The sequence below is a fragment of the Aptenodytes patagonicus genome, chromosome 1 (assembly GCF_965638725.1).
Source record: "Aptenodytes patagonicus chromosome 1, bAptPat1.pri.cur, whole genome shotgun sequence".
Lineage (NCBI taxonomy): Eukaryota > Metazoa > Chordata > Aves > Sphenisciformes > Spheniscidae > Aptenodytes > Aptenodytes patagonicus.
Window position 1 is genome coordinate 103,336,246 of NC_134949.1, and position 22,885 is coordinate 103,359,130.

The 22,885-nt window shown below is 38.6% G+C and overlaps 1 protein-coding gene across 2 annotated transcripts in view; it reads left to right on the forward strand.

Moving 5' to 3' along the window:
- Window positions 1–10: 10 nt before the first annotated feature.
- The window catches only part of CD247 (CD247 molecule), a 57,473-nt gene continuing 34,598 nt past the window's right edge, over window positions 11–22,885 (forward strand). For both annotated transcript variants that reach the window (XM_076351272.1, XM_076351280.1), the window contains exon 1: window positions 11–302. In XM_076351272.1, the coding sequence (XP_076207387.1) occupies window positions 245–302 (58 nt within the window). In that variant the 5' untranslated portion in view covers window positions 11–244. The remainder of the gene's footprint in view (window positions 303–22,885) is intronic.

Sequence of the window (22,885 nt, forward strand, 5' to 3'; positions counted from 1 at the left end):
ATACAAAAGGAAACCCCAAACATCAATACCAAGAACATAAACCCCAGACCTCAGAGGCTGCCTGGCTGCGAGGCAGAAGAAGGCGCGTGCTTCGGCGCTGCTGCCAGCAGGTGGACTCCGAAAGCCCTCATAGGAGGTGAGCTTCCTGCGGGAGCCAGCAGATGAGCAAAGCCTGTGGAGGTGCCTCTTCTCCTCGCCCCGAGTCTGCGGCCTCTTGCTCCCCAGCACCGCCCGGGCGAGCAAGATGAAGTGGAGGAGGATCGTGATCTTTGCCATCCTACAGGCACAGCTCCCCGTTACAGGTAAGGCAGGCTTTTATTTTATGAGGAGCCATTTTAAAGCTCTTTGGAGGAAAGAGAACTTTGTTTCTGTGGTGGATTCCCCACCATTTTGGTAGCAGGAGGGTATCTGCATGAGGACCTCAGCCATGTCTGTCCTCCTAATCATGGCTGGAATCATGGCTGCCTGTGAACGGCACGGCAGGACTCTTTGTGTTGAACTGCTGTGCTATAAAGAGACCCTCCCGAGGGCTGGGAGGAGGAGGTGAGGACAGCCATTGCTGTCAGCACGGCCTCCTCTTCTCCTGCTGGAGTGACTGCTGCAGCTGAACAACAACTCATAATTAAGTAAGGCTCTCAGCCCTCACCTGGGTGGCTTTCCTCGGGATTTAAAAGGGGAAATTTGATACAATAATGAAAATTTAGTCACTTGTGGTAATCTGCACAAGAGAGGCTTTTAATTTAGTTAGGTAAAATTAGAGCCATGTTGCTTGTAACAGCATGTTGGGTGGTTGGTTTGCAGTAAACGGCGTACCAGGCAGACTAGAAATAGGGGGGCATAGATGATGAGAAAAAGGATAGGGTCCTTCCTGTTGTGTCTCTGCCTTCATGCTTCTCTCTGCTAGGCACAGGTAAAATGAAGTAATTTTTACCTTTATATATTTACTCATGGTGGTGTATACGCTGGCTCCACTTGGGCAGAAAGTGAAGCAGCTTTGGCATGCACAAATCTTCAAACGTCATGTTAATTTTGGGAGAGAGGAACATACTTCTTAGTAGGTTTGTAGGTCAAAAGAGCAAGAAAATTTTAATTTACATCCAGAGAAGGCCTCAGCCTCGGCCTGAGTTTGGAGAAGTCAGCCAATATTAGTAGGCCGCATTTGAGTAAATTCACTAGAAGAGTTTCCCCCACAATGTACGCCCTGAATGTACTTAACATACCAGCCTTACTAACGCTGAAGAGCCTTTCAGATGGCTGCCACAGACTTTTTATTTGAAACTTTTCTAGAGATTAGAGAAGGGTTTCGCAGCCACTTGCTAACACTGTGGGACCAGTTCTGGTAATTTGTGAAGGTTATGTATGAGGAGGATTTTAAGCAGAGTCGTATGCTCTGTGGTAGGCATGCCTTCTGTTCATCCTCCATTCAACCTCTGGGGCCTCTCTCCCTTTCTGATATTTAAGTATGATACTGTACTTAAGTATGATACTTCTGGTACTTATATTTTGTACATTGCTCTGTATCCATAGATGCGTATAGGGCTAAAAAGGTATGGAAATTACTTTAGGTCAAAATGCGTCCGCAAAAAATCTTTTTGCATTTTCTCCTTTTAATCTGTCACAAAATACCAGTAGTTCAGGCTCCTATTTGTACATTTTTAGCAGAAAACTTTTATTGAAAAATATGTAATGCAGTTTGCAGATGGGTAAAGCTAGCCCTATAGGGGTCTCTGGTGCAAAGCTTTTAGGGGTATTCACACTCACAAAGAATACATGGAATCAAATTTTGAACAGGCTACCACTACCATTGATTTGGAGATGGTTGCCTGTGGATTTGAGGGGAGGTATTTTTGATTGGATACCTGTAATAGTTCGAAGAATAGTAGTATTTAGCCTAAGAGTATAGGTAGAATAAAAGAAATGTAGCACAAAACTTGTGGAATTGTTGCTACATTATTGATGCAAAATACACAGTAACAAAAATGTAAGATGACCATGAATTTAGTTTAAAGATGAGGCCAAACAGATGGGTTTTTCAGCTCAGAGCTATGAACAGAAGCAAAGATCTGCTGCTGCCTGGAGTGTTTTCAAGCCTTTCTAGAGTGAAGTGAACTTTTATTTTTTCATAAAACAAGCTCAGAGTGGACAGAGATTCGGTAAGCTGCATACCACCTTACAGTGAGTTCATTCCACCTCACTAAATGTGTTTTGTGCTTATTCTTCAAATGATCAATTGAAAGATGCTACCAAGATTGGGACTGATGAACTCGCAAAGCCTTTACTTTTGATCTCTTGAGTACTGAAGTAAATATGTCAGGCGTGAGAAAAAATTGTTTTAAAATAAGTAATTCTAGAGATGGGCCACAAATTCTGATGCAGATTTTGAATTATTGACACCAGACCACAAATTTCAGAATGCTCAAACTTGGCCTTCGAGCAATTACAGAGGGAAGCCATATCATATACACATTTAGTTTTCTGTGTTTCCCCCTTCAAAGATACAAAAGTGTACATCTGGAAGTTTAGCTGAGGTCCTCCTATAATCCCTCTTAAAAAGTGCATAAACATAAATGATTTGAATTTCTGAACAGATAGCTTTATTAATCATGTTGTTTGAGACATAAGAAGAATATTAAAAGACTTCTACCCAAATATCACAATTAAAATGGCAAAAATCTTCGTACAGTTTGCAGAGCTTTTAGTCTGAAGTATGACAGGCTTCAACGCCAATAAAACAGTACTGTGGGCAATATTGTAGAATTGCTCCCTTCTTTTTTTCCCCCAAGGCTGATGAGGTGACACTTTGATTTGTACAAATATACAACACACGTATATAAATATATATGCAAGAGTTCTTCAAGGACAACCCTTCCCTGTTTTACACTTCTTTACAAAATCACTTTTCTCAGAATCATCTGCTAAATAGAATTGGACAGTGTCCTGTTTTTTGCTAACTCTGTGGAAACTAAAACATGTCAGCCTTTGGCAGATATTACTTGTACAGCTTATTTTCACAATATTTTGCTGCTCTGCATAACTGTCTTCTGCCCATTGGGCACCATGATGCCAGGAGCCTTTTTTGAATCGGTTCATGGACAGGAAGGTAAAATGGACAAGTAATGGGTCTTAGGATTCATTTGTTCCTTCCTTTTCATCAGATGACTTAGCAGGTCTGCAAACTACAAGATTTGTAGACTAAAAGTTGTTTACAAGCCTATCTGGGAAACCCAAACAAGTAAATACAGACTATTTTGGTTACCATCCCCATGTCTTTATGTGCTGTCTTAAGTTCTCCTAGCTGAATTCTTGTTACACCTAGGGAAAAAAAAATTTAAAGGCTTAATTTTACATGTTTTATTTTCTTTTCTGCTGCCTGTTCACAATGGTTCATTAATAATTCATGGCAAAAACTATGAACTGGCACATTAGCGAATGGAACAAAATGTAGGCAAATGTATCCTTTCTTTGTAAAGGGACATTTGTTGAGCTCTTGCAGTGCTATATTCAATTCTATAATGCTTGTTATAGAGTAAGTGCTTTCTCTCTGAACCCTTCTGAGCAAAATTCCTAATGAGTGAAGTAACAAGTTAATGATTGCATTCGTTTTGGTTTTTCATGTATGCTAGATGGGAATTATATACAAAATAGAGAAAGCTATCTGAAAATATATTTATATTTCTCCTGCCTAAGTGTGTTCTTAAGTAAGACTATGTGGATAAAAAGCCAAAGTGGGGGGAAAAATAGGAGGTTCACTAGCAGCCTAAAGGGGACGAGAACTTGATTTATGAATGGACGTTAATTTGAGGAATGCTTTTGACAGCCATTTTCTGTTATTCACACAAAATTGAATTGTGACTAGCACCATGAGTAAACCCATAAGCAAGGGAAAAAAAAAAAAAAAATCATGTTTTCTAACTAGCTCCAAACTGTAACCAAACCCCTATTAAAAAAGAAAGAAAAAAATACTTGCTTGAACAATCGCAGATAACCATCGAATCCCCCTCCCCTCCTCCAATTCATCATATATTTGAATGTCTATATTGTATGTAGAACTGTAAGATGTATCAGCTATTCTGGCAAGAAAATAGAGCACGTTTTTAGGGTGGCATGAATGGAAGATACAACCTCTTAAAAATACTTAAAATATTTATCCTATTAAAGGTATTCACTTTGTCTGTGTGCATGTGTGCTCGTATGCATATTGTTGATTTTCACCGTTCTACTGATACGACTTCGGTCAACAGCTAAATTAAAGTTTCGCTGATGTTTCTTTTTAGCATTAAGAAAATGATTTATGCTATTCCAGAGTCTTTGAGAAACTGAAATTTTGCAGATTTTTGATTTGCACTATTGTATAATGTAATATTTTGAGACTAGTTTTGAATATTGTTTTCTTAATTAAATTCAGTTCTGCTCCTTTAAAAAATACATAGTATTTTTAGCTTTTAAAATATGACAGTCCAGATTTTTTTTTTCAGGAAAGCAATGAATGCATTTAACTCCACTTTGTCCTATGCAACTGATTTATAACTTCATATATAACAGATAAAATGTGCAGGCAAATGAAAAGCTTAGTTTGCAGTTCTTCAGTCTACTCACTCAAATGCACAGATCTCGGGAGACAGTGGAAATGCATGTGTTTAGCCACATACAATGGATATATCCATCTTTGCGAAAGTTAGACTTACCAATGTGTAGTTCTTTCAGTCCTTTGACAATTTAGCTATTAAAAATAGAAGTGAAAACATCTAACTCCTAAGCCTCAGAGATCACAAGCACTGGTGTCTATGCAAGTTCTGTTTAAGGGATAGAAGCCATCTCAATTTTTGAACCATATAGATTGGAAATATTCAAATCCCTACAAGTTTTCTAGGAATAAACCATCGATCTTTGGAAGCCCTTTATGTATTTTGTTCTCAATACTTTGTTATATGTCTGTCAAGTCTTACGAGAAGAACAACAGCAAGTTTGGAGTTTTCCATTTTCATGTACTTTTGGTATGGGAGAGTATGTTAAATATTGTGCTTCTGGTAAGCAGGTTGCAAAGCCTGATGAAATGCTCATACTATTTGGCCTATTTCTTTCATGGGATGCAATTGTAGTGAAAACTTCATCTATATCCTGACTCCTTCTGAGTAGCAGAACATTTTTTCATTTGTTATATTTTTAAGTGAAGGAGAAGCCATAATGATAACGCAACTCTTTGAAAGCTCAGATAATACAGAGGTGAAATATATACCAAATTAGAATTTGTTGGAAGCTAACAAGGGAAAAAGGTTGCAAAATTTTCAACAAATGATAGCATAAACTGTAGTAGGACACACTGAAAAAGTCTAGAGGGTGGCTAGTTGTCAACACTTGTGGGGTTTTTCAAGAAATCTCACCATATATGATTTACTTAAAATTCAAGCTGTTGTCTTAGGTTAAAATCTTAACTTTCACCATAAATAAACTTTTCTAGTTTCCTAGTCAATTTTTCTAGCTTGTAAAGGAAACCTTGAAAATGCAAGCCTGCATGGCTCCAGAAACAGAAAAAGAGCAAATCAGCTGTATAACCTGTCACTTATAATTTTTTTTTTTTTTTTTTTAAGCCAGTTGCTATTTTGGGGGGGTGATAGGCCAGCCTGCCTCAGGATGCTGCAATGCTTGTGGTTGGCAAGCACTGAAAATAGTTTCCTGGTCAAAAAGAAAAGCACATCAAATGTCTAGAACTGGAGAACACTTACAGAAGCTTTCCTAAGAGCCCCAAAATTTGAATCATAAAAGCTAATTAACAAATTTTATTATTTAAAAAAGTCAGAGTAATGGACTGAAACACTTTTCTAATGGGGTAAGATGCGATATCCAGGAAATTAATGAGGGAATACTAATTTGGGTGGTGTTTTATTTCAAGTAAGTGTACGTTGGCCATTGAATAAAGGAAAGAGCTATGTGACTAAAAAACCCTTTTTCTGGTTGTTCATCCAAATTTTATAATCAGTTTGTTCCAGCCAGGAGCATGGGTGTTTTCACTTAGAATGTTGCTGTCATCTGCATGACAGCCAAACCTGAAATAAACACAGCCAGATATTTATAAAAATGCTTCCCAAATATTTAATGCATAAGTATGTATTGTAAATTCATTCCAATTCCCCATGGTGTATACCTCCTCACAAAGCCAGCTGAGGCTTGGGAAGGGCAAAAGAGAAAAATGGTCAGTTGGTAACTATTAGATGGGTGAGAGCAAACCCTCGTACTTGCACAAATCCCGCAAGTGGATCAAGGTTCTTTGCACAGGCATCTGTATATAGGAGCAAGGCCCAAACTAATCAGATCTTTGTTTGCAAAACATTTATTTTGAATTAGTTAATATAGAAATTCAGCTCAAACTAAAACTTAACGTACGATAATTTATTACTTATCATCGGATCAATTTGAAGCCAGAGTTTGGTATAGTGTGACAATGTCACTTTTTAAATACTCTCGGCAAAGATCATTTTAGCGAAAGAGAGCAACTTCCTAACATTAGATGCTGCACATTCCTAGTTATCAAATATTTGTTTTGTCATTCAGAAATAGCTGAATGGTTTGAATGACGTCTTTTAAAAAGTATACATAAATTGGATTTCTGGGCTGGGACATTACAGCTCACAATTAATACAGCAGAATTTTAAACCTTTGCAAAGAAAAATTTTGACTCGTATCATATTATACATTACAGCTGTATAATTACTATAATATTAGACCATTTTTTCGGTCGCATATCAGCAAGCTTCAGTCAGAGAACCCAATATCAAATCTTTGGTAGGAGAAGTAATTTCTGTGTCTATCCGCTATGTGTTGTTGCGATTTACATTGTTTCCCGTCCAGCCATGTAAAACCAATTGCAAGAAAGAAATCTTACTGGAATTATGTGGAGTCATCTCCCTCTTTCTTTCTCTCTGTTTCTCTCTCCATGATGCGAATTTGCACGGTATCATCACTTTGGGCTTTTATGTAAGTAAGGTAACTTCAGCAGCACTGTGTGCAAGCATGCGGGTGCATTTCTGAAGATTGAAAAGTAGAATAAAGTCTTGCAAGTTGTGTTAAGAATCATATTCTGAAGGAAGGAAGACAGGATACAGAGAGAGAGAAATATTATATAATTGGTATCTTGTAAAAAAAAAAAAAGTCTACCTAAACTAAAGACAGTTTCTAAGAAACAAGCAAACAGTTCTGTGAATTACTCCGAGTATAGTCGCTCTGTTCGTAAAATGTCTTGTAGCAAATTAGTTTCTTTTGATAATTTTTTTAAAGAATGTTATTTCAATTCTACAGATTTCTTCCTAACAACTTGCTGCTAATTTTCAGGATTTATTTGCTATTTTATGTTATTTTATGTTTTATTATCTAAAGGTATAATACCTGACTGAGTTAGTGTGCACAGGTGAACTCATTCTTAAAGTCTTAGTCATTATAGACTAGGACCTGTTAAAGTAATTTGTAATAAAAGATTTTTCAGGAGAGGTTTATGGGAGTGGTGCTGTATGTAAGTATGCATTTGCCTGTTTGATTTTTTTATTATAACTTTTTATTTTCATATGTCTCAGAAATGCAAAAATTCTTGCTATTAATATTGTTTCAGCACTTAATAATCTGTTGGAACTTGAAGAGTTACAAATGCAACACAACCAAAGTAATCCATGTGATAATTAACTGACTTTGGAGGCTTATACTAGCGGTAGATTTGACCTCATGCTTGTTTGTTACCTGCAACTTTTTCTCCTCATTTACCTGTAACATGCTCTTCATTAGTAATGGGCTTCTGGTTCTTTCAACCTCTCTCTGGACGTGTAAATTTTCTGCATAAATTTTGCTGGGGGGGGTTACTCTGATGAATAAAGTATAAGAATTAAATATTTGCAGGTGGTAAGCTTAAAGAGAATTGGTGAAAGTAAATGAGAGAAACCCACCATTTTCAACAACTGTCCTCTGATTTCCCTTTCCCTGAGAAGGAAAGGGAGTAATACACCATCACAAGTTGCCTGATTTTTAACTTCTTGAAACTATTGATCTTTTAAAGTAAAACTGAGCATTTATGTGTTATAAACGTGACTATACCCAGTGGACCAGAGAAGATAAGCAAGGTTAACCCATCTGGATTTCAAGCAGAAGGTCAAACACCATTCCAGTTACTTTAAAAAATGAGCATCTAATATATGCCATAAAGGCTTTCTGGAATTTAGCTTCTCAGAGTAAGCATCTAAAATGGAAAAAAAAAAAAAATCTCTAAATCTCTTTCAGTAAAATTAGTTTTAATTATGCTTTCAGTCTCATTTCTGTTTGAGTAGGGAGGTGATGAGAGCTTTGCCTACACACTGACACCACGTTGTATATAAGCAGAATTATGCAGTGAATGCTAGCACCCACAGCCCAGTGCCGTAACCAGGTCCACGTGGGTCAAGGCACAGATGAGTGGCTGTGGACTACCAGCGAGCTGTAAAATGCACTCACTTGAAAGCCCAAACCACTGCATGGAGTGATTGCTTTTTCATCCCCAATTTTGGTAGATGGCCTCTACTTTCTGCCATCAAGCTCAATACAGTTTGCTGAGAATATGGATTTCTTTTTCCCTTGCAAATTACGAATAATTTTATTGAAAATAGCACAACATTGTCCATTTTCTTTACACAGAAAGTTTGTGAGAGAACTTGGAGTAATTTGTTTTAAGGCGACTACCTCCCAGATGATTAGCAATACTGTCTTAGATGTCATCTAAAGTTCTGATGAAGATTGCTTGTAACTTCAAAATTATGGTCCATCCCCAAAAGTTTGAAAATAACTACAGATATTCAAGAGTTGGGTTTTTTTTTTCCAAGAGCCTTACCTAAAATATAATGAAATGTGAGAAGTTATGCATACTGGGTTCGTTACTTGACTTTTTTTTCTAAGGGTGCATTTTGATCACATCTTTGAGTGTTTCTCCTTGACTCGAATGTCAGGAGATTCTCACAAAATTATTTCTCTCTAGAAGAAGCAGCTTTAATTTACCTTGTTTTGAATTATCTCTTAAATTTCAGATGTCTCTAGCATTAATGTGAACTAGACAGAACTGGAATTTTCCCTCTCATGCAGCTAAATTAGTCTTTTCTTCTAATAATTCAGATTTTTACTACTTGCCTGAAAACCCAGCAGCACTATAATGCATTTGTTGCTGCTGTTACCGATGTCTCTTCTGACGGAAAAGCAGCAGCAGATTTTCAGGCTTGAGACAATTTTTTCTTTTTTTTTTTTCTTATAACTCTCTTAAAGAACTTACAGATATGAACCTTCAGCCCTATCTTATTGTAACATCTTTTCCAAAATGTTTTTATCTGATTTTATCTTTCTCAGCTGCAAAGAAGTAGCTAACAGGTTTGCCCCCTTTCTCTCTTGCTCTTCTTTTTACATCTTGGGCCAAATGTCTATTTGTTAGACATGATGGCTTTAGTAGAATGAATATCAGGTTTAAAATAGAGCTTAAAGGGAAGCAACTTTCTGCAAAACTTTGCAAGATTTCCCCCTGCCTTGTTTTCCACTGGGGTAAACCAAACCCTTCCAAAGTATTTTTGTGAGACACCAAACAAAGTTTGTGAGCAATAAGTGTTCTGCATCTGGGAAAAGGGAAACCCAGATTCAAGTCCTTATTCTATCTGACTCGGAGCAGGAGCTTGAACATGGGGACTCCCAGGTGCTAAGCCATCGAGAGACACTCGCTGGTTTTGATGACAAATTCTAATGGGAGTCTAGAAACATTCCCTAATTAATATGCCATCAGAATTTGTACTGGGAAGTGTTTCTGATGGACAAGTGTTATCTTGATAAGCCTATGCAATAAAAAAGAAAAGAAATCTCAACTTCAAGTTGCAGTATTTTATAGAGTCAGTTTAATCCTTTGCAGTCAATTAATGGAGTACGTGTATCTTTGTTCTGCAGAAGACTTAATGATGTTCTTGCCTGTTTTGCAGAGCCTTATAGTAAGGGTCAGCGCTACAGAGTGGAGTGTGTATCTAAGAGTTTCCCCATCCATCCTTGCAAAAATGATTGTGCTGTCTTTAGTAGCGACTGTATTTCAGCACCACCAGAATCCCTAAGCAGGCTCCTGTGTGTGAGACTGTCTGCAAAATGGGGGACAGAGGTGGTGCTGTTCTCTTATGCATGGGTATATAAGAATAACATCAATATGAGTACTGATAATGTATGCTTATATATCGATGATTCTGCCACTTCTGAAACCACATGTAATCATACAGGACTGGAAGATTTAGAAGAAGGTCCTAGGCTACTAAATCTTAAGGGTATGCAGGGATCTGAGGGAGTCAGCAACATGAAATACGATCAGAAGAGGCAATCTGAGAAAGCCCAGCACACTGACCTTTCTTGAAGAGAACGATTACCTGGAGCCAGAAAAAAGGGCTTCAGGTATTTAAAAAGACTTGGCAAGTAACTTCACCTCTAAATGTGCTGTCTGCATGCTGTAACTGTAATGTGGGGATAGTATTTAATTTCTGTCAAACTTTCACCTTCTAATTAGGTCACGTCAGTGTTTTAGTAAATGTCGCTTATTTAAACATACCTAAACTAGCTTTAAATTAGCTGTCTTGTTTAGGCAGCTCCCCAGTAGTGTCAGTAGGAGTTTTACTTCAGGCAGACTGCCTGGGCATTTACCAAACTGCTCAGCCAGATTTTTGCAGCTCACACGAAGATCTATGCTGAAGGAAATGTGCTGTTATCAGCTAGCTGAAAACCAATTTAGCAATGTTTTTGTGAGCCACTGCCACCTCCATAATGACTGCAGCGTATACAAACGTTTTGGAAGGAGAAAGTTTCTCATTCTGTGACTTTGGGTTCAGTGGGGTCTTCACCTCCTTGGAAGCTTCAGGATCATAGTATAATAAAACCAGAGTAGTGTTCAGCTTCATGCATAGTTAGAAGGTATCTTATACCCAAGGAAATGGGTGCCTCTAAGTAGCTATACTATCTAGCTTTTATTTGTCAATTTGCATGTATAAATGATTTCACAAAGTGGTTTTATTGAAGTCTGCAGTTAAATAATGTTTAATTCCTAAAGCAGTTTTGTTTTGAGGTTTTCATTTTCAGCGTTTTTCTGTTTAACTCTTCATTATCTTGTTTTGTTGTAGTTCTGGATATTTTTAGAGTATCTTCTGGTGCTTTTTTAATCTATCTGATTAGGAAGATTGCTATTACGATACTAAGAAAAATCAATATGAATGGAATGTAAACTGTTTAAATTGGGAAGTTTGAACTTTGGGATCCCGTCTGAAGGATTTGTAGGTAACTCTGACAATTCCCATCATCTTCAGTCCTCTACAAAGTCTTTCTCCCCTCAGTGAAACAGTGCTTTTTTTAGGTAAAGCAAGAAAATGGAAAAATAATTGTGGCTGATTTACAGTGTAACCTTTAGAAAGCCACTGGAATGTGTGTAGGCTTTCCAATAAACCAGTGTCCAAGCTTAATCAAGGTGGGCCACTGTTAGCTGTTTCTGTAACTCTAAATTGCTTATCCGGTTGTTGATATACAAATACCACTTAGAAAGTGTTAACACACATGGTCCTGAAAAGTATATGCTATTTTAGTATTTGATTAATCAACAAAGAGGTTTATTTGCCTATTTCACAATGGTGTTTTGAAAACTGAGATCTATCAAGTATCCTTTAGATCCTCTAGTGTGATGTATTTTATATACAGGAAATTAAAATAGTGGCTGTGTCTCATTTGCTGCTACATTCACAGTGACCCTTACTGCTTACAGGACAGCCTTTGCTTGCATTGGGAAAATGGCCAACCTTTTTACTTCCCTCCCTTTAAAAAACCTTTATCATTCTAGATTCAATTGAACTGATGAGAGAAACAAAAAAGTAAAAGCTCAGTTATGGACATGCTGTTAGTCCTCCTGAAGTGGAGAGAGCGAGGGGGAAAAAATGTCCTGTACAGACTGTGTATTATTTCACACTTACAAAGCATCTTGAGCTCTTTAGAAAACATGCTCTAGAGATGGAAAACATTTATTGCGCTCCATGTAACATATGCATGCTGTCACTGTTCATGCCGATACAGTTCTTAACGGGATGGTGTTTAAGCTGGTTGGTGTCTGAGTGTTATTATTTAGAGACTGTGGTATTGGGATTGCAAATACATTTGAACAGTTATTCTAGCCACCTTTTACTCCCACGAGAACACCTATGCTAGGACCTGATGATTGTCATGTCTAACTATCTCATTTAGACTAATTAAAACATACATTCTTTTTAATGGAAATAGTTCTTGCTATTTCAGTAGATGTTGAAGTTCAGCTCTCAGCTGTCTGTCTTCCTATAGCTGTATGCTGCTTTTCTCACAGGTAGCTCCTGGCTACTGAGGACTTGCCCTGTGCATTAATTATTAACCAGGCATCAAGGCAAGGACTTCCTTTGGGGATTGACTGCAGTATATTTGCTCAGTGTATGTAGCCTCTTTTGCCTCAGGCGCCGGATAGAGCACCTTGGTCTTGAACTCCCTGGTCTTTGGCTCCTGAGAAGCGAAGTTGCCTAAGGGGAGCTATACTTGAGCAGAGCTTTTGTTCAGGGTGTTTTGGCTTATACAGGGTAATATCTCTAATGTGGCTTGGAAAATGCTCAGTGCATGGCACTTATCCATTATCTGTGTTGTATGTGAGAACCGGAGGGGTGTGAGCTTGCCTGAAAGCTACTTCAGATTTTTTTTTCAAAGCCTTTCAGTCTTGGGGTCTTGAGCTGAGAAGGGATGGGGGAGAGTGTGAAATATTTGACAACAGAGCCCTAAAGGCAAGTGGCACTTTGAATGGAGTTTATGTATAACTCATCAAAACATTGCCTCTTCAACATCTGTATGTAACGTGTAAAAGAACACCCACTTGCATATTCGTGCAGAGGATTTGAGACAGGTGATGACTGCTGTTTAAAATACACTGGGAGGATGAAATAAAAATGAGAGTGCACATTAGAAAAAATAGCTATAAACTGGTTGCTGAATTACTTTAGGGGGATCAGAAGAAGGATTCACATTATCCAAATAGTTTTGGTATGGGTTATTCTTGGGGAAAAGGGGTAGAAACTGAATTCTGACTTGGGAGCAGTTTGCTGAGTTTATGGAATGGACTTTTTCACATGGCTGGCTGTAGGAGCAAAACAGTTTGCCAAGGAGACCTTCCTCAGTGCTTTGTTCTTATTTACATGTTTGAGAGGTACACAAGAATACCCAATGTTTATTCAAGCATATTACAGACATATTTATGCTGTATAAGTTAATGGCTAGATACAAACACAGATGCTATTGATGTTGCACAAGTGTATGTGTGGAGAGCAGGACAAAAATGCATGGATGTGTTTGTAAGCATGTGTTACAAGCAGATCTGTGCAAACCCATTAAGTTCATATGTGCTATTTTGGTATATTAGCATGAAAATATGTTTCGCTTCCATTATTGAAGCCATTTTTAAATGTAGATTTAATAAGGATCAAAGATGATCCTCAGCAAGTGTTTGTTTACCGCTATATGCATACATATTAGAATTAACAAAATCTATTTATAATCTTTCATCTTCTACCAGACAAACAGTAGTTTTCTGTGAGTAAGTGAAGTTCTACTATTACATATATGCAGCCCAAGGTGGGGGGAATAATGTTTTCTCAGCTGCTGCCAGGAATAATGGAATTTTTTTTTTCCCCAGCTTGACATTACTATTTCAAAGGCAGTGAGTGCTATTGCTGCTGGGACCTCCTCTGTTTCTGTCCTACTTCCTTTCCCTTCCTGAGTACTACCTGGATTTTGTGTTTTATAAGCAAAAGGTGTGGGTATATCTTTCTAGTTATTTACCTTCCCGCCAGTGACACATCTGAGATTTGTTATCATTTCTGTAAAAGTAGACTGCTATTAAATGGTTTGAAAATCCAAACGGAAACCAGGAAATCCAGAAACGTGAATTCATAAATACCTTTTGTAAGTTTCGTTGTATTTGTCTTTCTCTGACCATATGACATGTATATCCCTGGATGTTGTCCTGCATGCACATATGTAACATCTTGCATGTGTCCAGTACAAGTCAGTCATTCCCAGGTATCCTTGAACCTGACATGCTGAACTTATAACCCGGTCTCTACTTGAAGTCACTTTTTGAATGAGCGACACAAACTTCTCTCCTTTGATGATCCATGTATGTATTAAAGATTCGTCTGTCCTAATTCAACTTCCCACTATGAAATTGCAATTTCAATATTTATTCTGTCAGCTAGTTTACAAGTGCCTTATTCACCCTTTCTTAGGAGGAAGTCTTGTAAAGCCTATTTGTGTTCTTATTTTTCATTCATCGTATTTATTCACTTACTATTTTTTAATACAAATCTGAAATCATGGTAACTGACCAGTTACCTTATCTAATTCACACAAGAGGTATTGTCTCAATAAGAACTGCTACAATTAAACCGAGTACTTTAAGGTATATGTGTATTAGAATGATATACAGGTCTTAACTAAACCACAGGAGTTGTTGCTTGGGTAACATAGCATGGGTATTAATGAAATGTGAAATACTGTTTGATTACATCCAGTTTGCCCTGATCCGTGAAGCATGATGTTAACATAATTGTTGAAAAATAAGATCAGATGCAGTACAATTTTCTAATACAAAAAAAGGCTTTGTGTGTGTGCCTGTCACCTTTTAGAATTACATTATTGGAAGCTAAGGGCTAGCAAACTTCCTGGCTTTAAAATATTGAATTTGTTGAATAACAAGAGCCTGCTAAGAGTAACACCTTTGATATTATTTTAGAGAAATGTGTGATTTCCCTCCTGTAAGAAAGCTTTGAGAGAGAACAAAATTCTCTGTCTCTCTGTATGGTCAGATTTGCTTTATTGTCCCTGAAGGACAGATTGGGAAATGAAAATACAAAGAATCGAAAAGGCTTTCCTCAAACCTCATAGTGGAAGAATTTAGAATAGAAGAACTAAATGATTGTTACTGAGGATAAAATAATGATTTGACCTGCTTACTGGGTTTTCTGATTCAGGTGATGTTCATATAATCTGGTGAAGTACATTCAATAAAGTGTGTATTTTAGATGAGAGGAAGATGTGAAAGTGGTTATGTAAGCAATTAATTTCTTCCTCTAAAGCTGCACCTATTCCTTCGTGTGATATTTCTGTCTCCAATTGTTCTTCTGTTTAGTGTGGAAGTAGGTTTTTTTTTTTTTATATTATGGTTGGCTTCATGTGTCCCACTCTCTAGAATCTAACGCTATATTTCAGTAGCAATTTATTTTTAGCTGTGAAAATAATAAAGGAAGAATAACTGGTTAAAACTACTGCTGCTTCAGGAGAATTAAAAACTCAGAGTGGAGAAAGAAATAGTACAGATCTTCTTAATGGAATTGTGAGACACAAGATATTTTTTTTTTCCTCTGTATTCCTTTCAATATACAGGCTCTCTGAACTGTCAGTGGTGTGGGAAGAGCAATGGTAGTTGGAACTAAATTTAAAGAAAGGGCTTTTCAGCAGCCTTCTTGCTTGGATTCATCAAACAATGAAGACATGAATATGTTTAATTTCTGAGTTTTTGTTGTTGATGACCTTTGTTAGCCAGCTTACAAGTATGAACATAATGCAGCTCTGTGACATGCAGGCTCTAAAATTTACATCAAAACCCAGTCTTCTGAATGATAACAAGTCTGAAGTCTCTAGCATAGAAATAACTGCCTGCCCTGGTTTTGGCTGGGATAGAGTTAACTTTCTTCCTGGTAGCTGGTACAGTGCTGTGTTTTGGATTTAGAATGAGAATACTGTTGATAACACACTGATGTTTTAGTTGTTGCTAAGTAGTGCTTACACTAGTCAAGGACTTTTCAGCTTCTCATGCCCTGCCAGCAAGAAGCTGGGAGGGGGCACAGCCAGGACAGCTGACCCAAACTGGCCACAGGGATATTCCATACCATGTGATGTCATGCTCAGTAGGTAAACTGGGGGGAGTTGGCCGGGGGGTGGTGACCGCTGCTCGGGGACTGGCTGGGCATTGGTCAGCGCGTGGTGAGCAATTGCATTGTGCATCACTTGTATATTCTTTTATCATCATTATTATTATTTTTATTATTATTATTATTATTATTATTATTATTATTATTTTCCTTTCCTTTTCTGTCCTATTAAACTGTCTTTATCTCAACCCGCAAATTTTACTTTTTTTCCGATTCTCTCCCCCATCCCACTGCGGGTGGAGCAGTGAGCGAACGGCTGTGTGGTGTTTAGCTGCCTGCCGAGTTAAACCACAACACTGCCTCTGCAGTTACCATTAAATACAAACAACTTGTCTGTTGAATTCAAAATGAAAAAAAGAACATAATGTTTTTCTGTACTTATTTTGCTACTACTTCAATAAAATGTTCGATTTTATGACGGAAGATATTTAGGCAGTTGATCACAACCATGGCAATTCTGTCAGCTCCGGAAAGGTGTTGATGGGTTGGTTTCTTAGAGGAGAAAGAAGGCAGGAAACCATTAAACCAGCACCATCCATCTACTTGGCTGTATGTATAAGCCTGAGACATACTGGGCTACAAGGAGGGAGACAAGTCTAATTCATTGTGCCATCTGGTAAGGGAAGAGTAGGGTGATGCTTTGCCGTAAGGAAATACACCTTTGATACGTCTTTTTTGATCAGCAAGGCCTGTTCACATTGCTTACCCCAAGATGTAGGTCATTGCCACAGTCACTTTCCTTCTCCTCCAAGTGGGCCAATGCTGGTGGGTGGCTTCTGTGGGGTCATGGAAGGACAGAGGCCTGAATGCCGTGTTGTTCAACATGTGAGATGTTGCCTTCATACCCAGCATCATGTATCAGAAACTAACTGCGAGTGTTGCGCCCTGTGTACGAAATTAGTCTAGGTTGGCTACACCAGACTTTTGACCGTTACTGGCACCTCAACAAGTATCAGTGTTGGAATATGAATTGGAAATCTCCTAAAAGCCTCACTGTAGATGGACTCTTTTGTGAAAGCAGACAGAAAGAAGCCACTGCGCAAAATCAGTCAAGCTATGCTGTAAAATCAGCTTTTTGATAGTTGTCATTACAGTGTGGCTAACACATTTTGGTCTTGCAGTGTAGACAAGACTGTGAATTGTGTCTTTACCTTGTCCCTGAATTATGTGATAGCCTTTGCTTTTGGTTGGGCTGTAACATGATTTGGGAATGTGGCTTGACACCATCTACACTGCAGAATAAACTGTGTTCCTAGCAGGGTTGAGCAATTATCTCATGAGTACCTTCTCCTCCCCCAGTGTAGACTTTTTTAATCTTTTAATGAATCAGCACTTGCCACTAATTGCATTACTTTCATTAATCTAATGATTTCTTAGAAATTTGAAGTGCTTCATAAGCATTAATAGGTACTCATACTATTCTTCTGAAGTAGTATGTCCCTGTAATTTCTATTCTAATGGGGTAAATCAAGGCATAGAATGGTTAATCGCTTTTCAGAAAGTCTCTGGCAAAGCCAGCAATAAAACTGCCAATTGCTTTAGCCATTAGCTATAGTATGTTTCCATGTCTGAATTAATGACAGACTAATAGAATGGAAGACCAGACTAGAGAGGGCAAGAAACTATTTATGCAAAAGTGTATTTCAGGACCCTTTATGATGAGTTTTCAGCCAAAGCAAGGGGAAGTTGTTTCATGTTGCTATTTGTGAACAAAAACAGCGATATAAATAGAAACCCATGTTAAGATAAGAAAAGTATCTCCACACAAGCTGTTGCAGCAAGAATGAAAAGGACTGGAAGATAAATGCAGTGCTGAAGCATGTAGTAGATGAGTTGTAAGATACTCTACATATCTTTACAACCACCAAATTAAAAAAAAATTAAAAATCACCAGCCAAAGCAAAATCTGGTTGACAGAAAATAAGTACCACGTCCAGCATGCAAAGGTGCAGACACAGCAGTATGACACAGAACATGGTTAAAATCCATTCAGTGTGCCACAACAGGATGCTGAAAGGTTACTATACAGAAGAGTCTAAAAGGATGTGTAAAGAAACATGGAGATAAGGAATGAATGAGATTCATCAGTTAGCATTTGGGTTAAGATAGAAAGGTCATTGAGAAAGGGAAGTCTTACCCGATATCAGATACAAGATTTGAGACTGGTTGTTAAAAAGATATCTTTTTATGATACCACCCTTGTTACTGGGAATGCTAAAGATGTGCTGGAAACCACAAGAGTAAGGCGGCAGGATTTCTCTTAACCGTCCGTTAGATGGAAACAGCAAAGTTGGCTTTTCCTTGAAAGAGCTGGACATCAACAGCTGACATTAGAAGGGGATCAAGATGAAAATAACCACCAAAAAACCTGCTGTGAATGTGTTCTTCTGTAGCAAAATGACAGATTGTTGTGTTACAGCCAGAAGGGAAATCTCTTTGCTTTGAGTCTGTTTTTCTCTTGAAATGGCAATACTGCAACTGCTGTATTAAATTAAACGCTTCAGTGGAAGGAAAGTGTATCAATCCACCTTTTTGATTTATTTCTTATTTCTGGCAACATCTTAATAGAGAAGCGCATTTTCTTTCTGTTTCAAGCAAAATACGAAGAATATGAAGAGCAGTAATAAGGTCTTGAGTTCCCAGGGGATGGCTGTGAGACTGGATAGTGTGTCTGCGTCAACACAGATGTCCTAGGATTAGTGCTGGGTAGCAAACCCTCAGCAAGGCTGCTACTGGTCTTCTCAAAGCAGCCGGATGATGTACATTTGACTACCTCAAAATGTTGGCATCTGTAACTGAAAAGGTATGTAAATTTAAAACAGCAGGGGTTTTCCAGAGTGTTGAAAAGGAGTGGGGAGAGTGGGAGGCAGAGGAGTCACCATAAATTTTCTCTGGGCACAGAGGCTGAAAATGTTTTGAATGTCTTCCCCATTAGACTTGCCAGGCTAAGTTAATGGCAAGAACCAGAGGGGCTTTCAGGAAGGCTCTGTGTGGGTGTAGAAAATGAAAACACGGCAAGGCCACGGTCTTCAAATTCATACAACGAATAAGTTCAATAATGTCATGGGGTCTGAAGTTGTGATATTAATTCCCTTCTTATACAGGAAAACCGCAGTGCCTCTTACTGCTGGGTGTCACATGATGCTGTCACATACCTTTCCCATTTGTGGTGGTTTTGGATCCAGGACTGTCACTGATCTGCCATGTGAACTTCAAACGGCCACTGCCTCTTTCTGTGCCTGTGCTCCTTACTAGTCTTTGATGCTTGTTTATTTGGATTCTGATTGTGTAGCACCTCATACAGTCCAGAAATTAATGCACTAATTGAAGCTAAGATTAAACAGAAACACAAGTCTTTGCAGGATTGAGGTACGTGCAGTCTTTTGGGGACAATTGCTGTATTTAAGCAGGTACACCTGTAACACCACAAACATCATCCAAAACTGTGGTGACTGAGGCCTGGGGCCCTCAAGACTGCTTAATGATTTCCGATAGCAATCGAGTCTTGCTGTTATCATTTTGTGGGCACTGAACACTCACCAATGAGCAAAACACAATCCCTATAGTAAAGCAGGTTGCTATTGGGAGTTTCATGTGAAGGTAAACGGAATAGCTGAGTACCTCTGTCAAGTCTCTAGGTAATTTAAAGCAAGAGAGGTCAACATGTTTGTGTTTTTGTTTTGTTTTTTGTTTTAAATTTTCTGTCCATCCCCAGAGACAGTGGTGTGTTCTTGCAAAGGCATCTCAGAAACTACATCTCTTCCACTGCTGACTTGTCTAGGGCCAGAGAGGCATTTCAACACTGAGGCTGACCCCTTTTGTTTTCAATGTCTCTTGTGCACAGCCTCCAAAATGCGCAAGTTCAGGCTGCTTTCCCCTCAACTCAGCAGAAAATGTTAGCACTGCTGATTTCTATGACAGAGCAACGGGTGACAAACTGCCTTGTCATTTCAATCAAAGCCACCCACACTTGTCATTAGATTTATCCAGGGTTAAACCGTTCATTACGCACCAGCCTGGGCTACCCGGGGTAGCTGTTTTTCTTAATCTCTTGTCATAACTGTTGTAGGTTGGAGGCAGGAATGAAAGCACCTGCTGGCTGAAGTGACAGCTTTATTCTAGGAGCTGGGGACTCAGCTGAAAGAAAAAACAAATGGGGACATGAATTACTGGTGTCGTGGTTTAACCCCAGCCAGCAACTAAGCACCACACAGCTGCTCGCTCACCCCCCACCCCCCACCCCCCCCCGATGGGAAGGGGGAGAGAATCAGAAGAGTGAAAGTGAAAAAACTCATGGGTTGAGATAAAGACAGTTTAATAGGCGAAGCAAAAGCCACGCGTGCAAGCAAAGCCAAACAAGGAATTCACTTGCTACTTCCCATGGGCAGGCAGGTGTTCAGCCAGCTCCGGGAAAGCAGGGCTCCATCATGCGCAACAATGACTTGGGAAGACAAACGCCATCACTCCGAACGTCCCCCCTTTCTTCTTCTTCCCCCAGCTTTATATGCTGAGCATGACGTCATATGGTGTGGAATATCCCTTTGGTCAGTTGGGGTCAGCTGTCCCGGCTGTGTCCCCTCCCAACTCCTTGTGCACCCCCAGCCTGCTCGCTGGTGGGGTGGTGTGAGAAGCAGAAAAGGCCTTGACTCTGTGTAAGCCCTGCTCAGCACTACCGAAAACATCCCTGTGTTATCAACGCTGTTTCCAGCACAAATCCAAAACGCAGCCCCATACTAGCTACTGTGATGAAAATTAACTCTATCCCAGCCAAAACCAGTGCACTGGGTATGCAGTTCAGAAGGATAATGCATTTTGTAGAATTAAGAGTTTGTTTAAAAGAAATTATATAGCAGTTCTCATCTCTTTTCAGTTCCTATATACCCTACTTTTTGCACGTTTTTCTATGTTCCTCTTCTTTCCTTCTCCCACATGAAAGTGCTTTTTAGGGTTTTTTTTGCTAAGAGACTTTGCTGTTTCAATTGGAATATATTCAACAAAACTCATTACCAATTCTTGTACCAGTTTTTGTTTAAAAATGCAAATATATAAGAAAAGATCATGTAGACCCAGCTGGTATAATCCATTTCACATTGTAACAGCACAACTCCAAATGCATTTTATTTTTAATTTTGTCATGTTATGTCTCAGTGTGTTAATTGTCTCTAGATTGTAAACTTATTTTTCTTCATCTTGTTTATATAGTGTTAGGGTAATACAGTTAAGTGCCTTATCTCTTGGAAGTGGGAATCTTGTTTTGAATCTGATACTGACTTGCTTTGCCTCCCGCTTACCCTGCAGCTAAGTGGAAATAAAGATTTATTTATTTATTTATTTATTTATTTATTTATTTTTCATTAAGTACCATGCTACTTGCGGTAAAAAGTCCAGCTATACTCCTGGGAGACAGCTACTCCCTGAGTAGCTAAGGGAGGAAAGAATAATTAGATCCACCACCACCCCCTCCCCCCCGCCACTGGAAATAAAATGGCTGCATTTGAGTTATTTTGAATAAATACTCTATATTAGAGTTTTTGATCTGATGAAACTTACTACGGGTGCATTAGACCTTTGATTGAATTTTCATAGTATGTTCATGTGCACATGTATTTTTTTTATAACTTAAACCACCTAAATTCTGGCAATACTGCCAACTATTTGTTGCTACTGGATAACTTTCAATGGCTCAAACATCCTAAGCAATTTCAGTGACCCAAGCTTTAAAACAATATTACCTATTACAGAGTGTTTTCTTATTTCCTCCTAGTTTGGCCAACCCTGTATAGATAAAAGAAGCATTTAAGGTAATAAGTATATATAATTATATATTATAGTATCTTTATAGATTATATACCTATTTTATATTATCTTTTCTATATATTATTGATACATATATAATATCTCAATATGCTGCATGCTAAAAATAAGTGTATTCTAATATTGTTGAAACTTTCCAAGAGCATTTAGCATGCATCTCGAAGTTGTGCTCTGGGGCAAGTCTTTATGATTATGGCCATTAAAATAAGGGCTTCTTTTCATACGGAAAAGCAACGTTAGTCACCTGACATGCATCTTTCCCTCGGCGCTCTGAACAACAGGACTTTTATCAGCGAAGTTGCTCTCTGCATGTAGAAATACAGCAAGTAGACTGGAATAGTTTTTAGGAACTTCCTAAAATTTTTCTGTCAGGTACCTAGTTTGTTCAGATCCTAGTACAGTGTGGCAGACATAGGCAGAGAGGTTTTAGAGCTGTTTATTTCAGATGAGCTGTCAGGCATCTGCGCACAACTCTGCATGGTTACATTTCCAGCACGTCGGACGTGCCTTCTCCCCATGCGGCGTGCAAGCGCTTTGGGGCCTCCGGGAAAAGGGCAAACTGAGGCTGTGGAATACTGCTGCTGTGCAGGTGTCCTGCAAGAAAACAAGTCCAAGGTACCCACAGAAGGACTAAGGAGAGCTAAGCGCCAAAGGAAATCATTACAGCCCCTCTCTTTTACCAAGGGAAAGCTTGTGAGGACTGTTAGGGAAGAAGCGAAAGAGAACAGAGTAACTCCAAAGGATTTATAGCACAGTTGTCAAGAAAAGGGAAGCAGAAGCCACCCCACATGAGGGGAGGTGGGATAGTTCTGAGATACAATGGGTGTCATCAGACACCCATTAAATTATTTATAACGTAGCGGCAGGTGAATCTTTTGGCCTGATACTGTGAGGGGATTGGACCTAGACCTTCCATTGAGATGAATAAGAGCAGTGAGACCTCAATGGTTACTCAGAATCAGGCCTTCTGTGGTTACATGGGATTATGTGGTTATTGATGCCCCGTTTTGAGTTTGTTTGTAATTTATTATTGGATGATTTAAAATTGGAGAGCTTTTCTGTAAGATGTATGT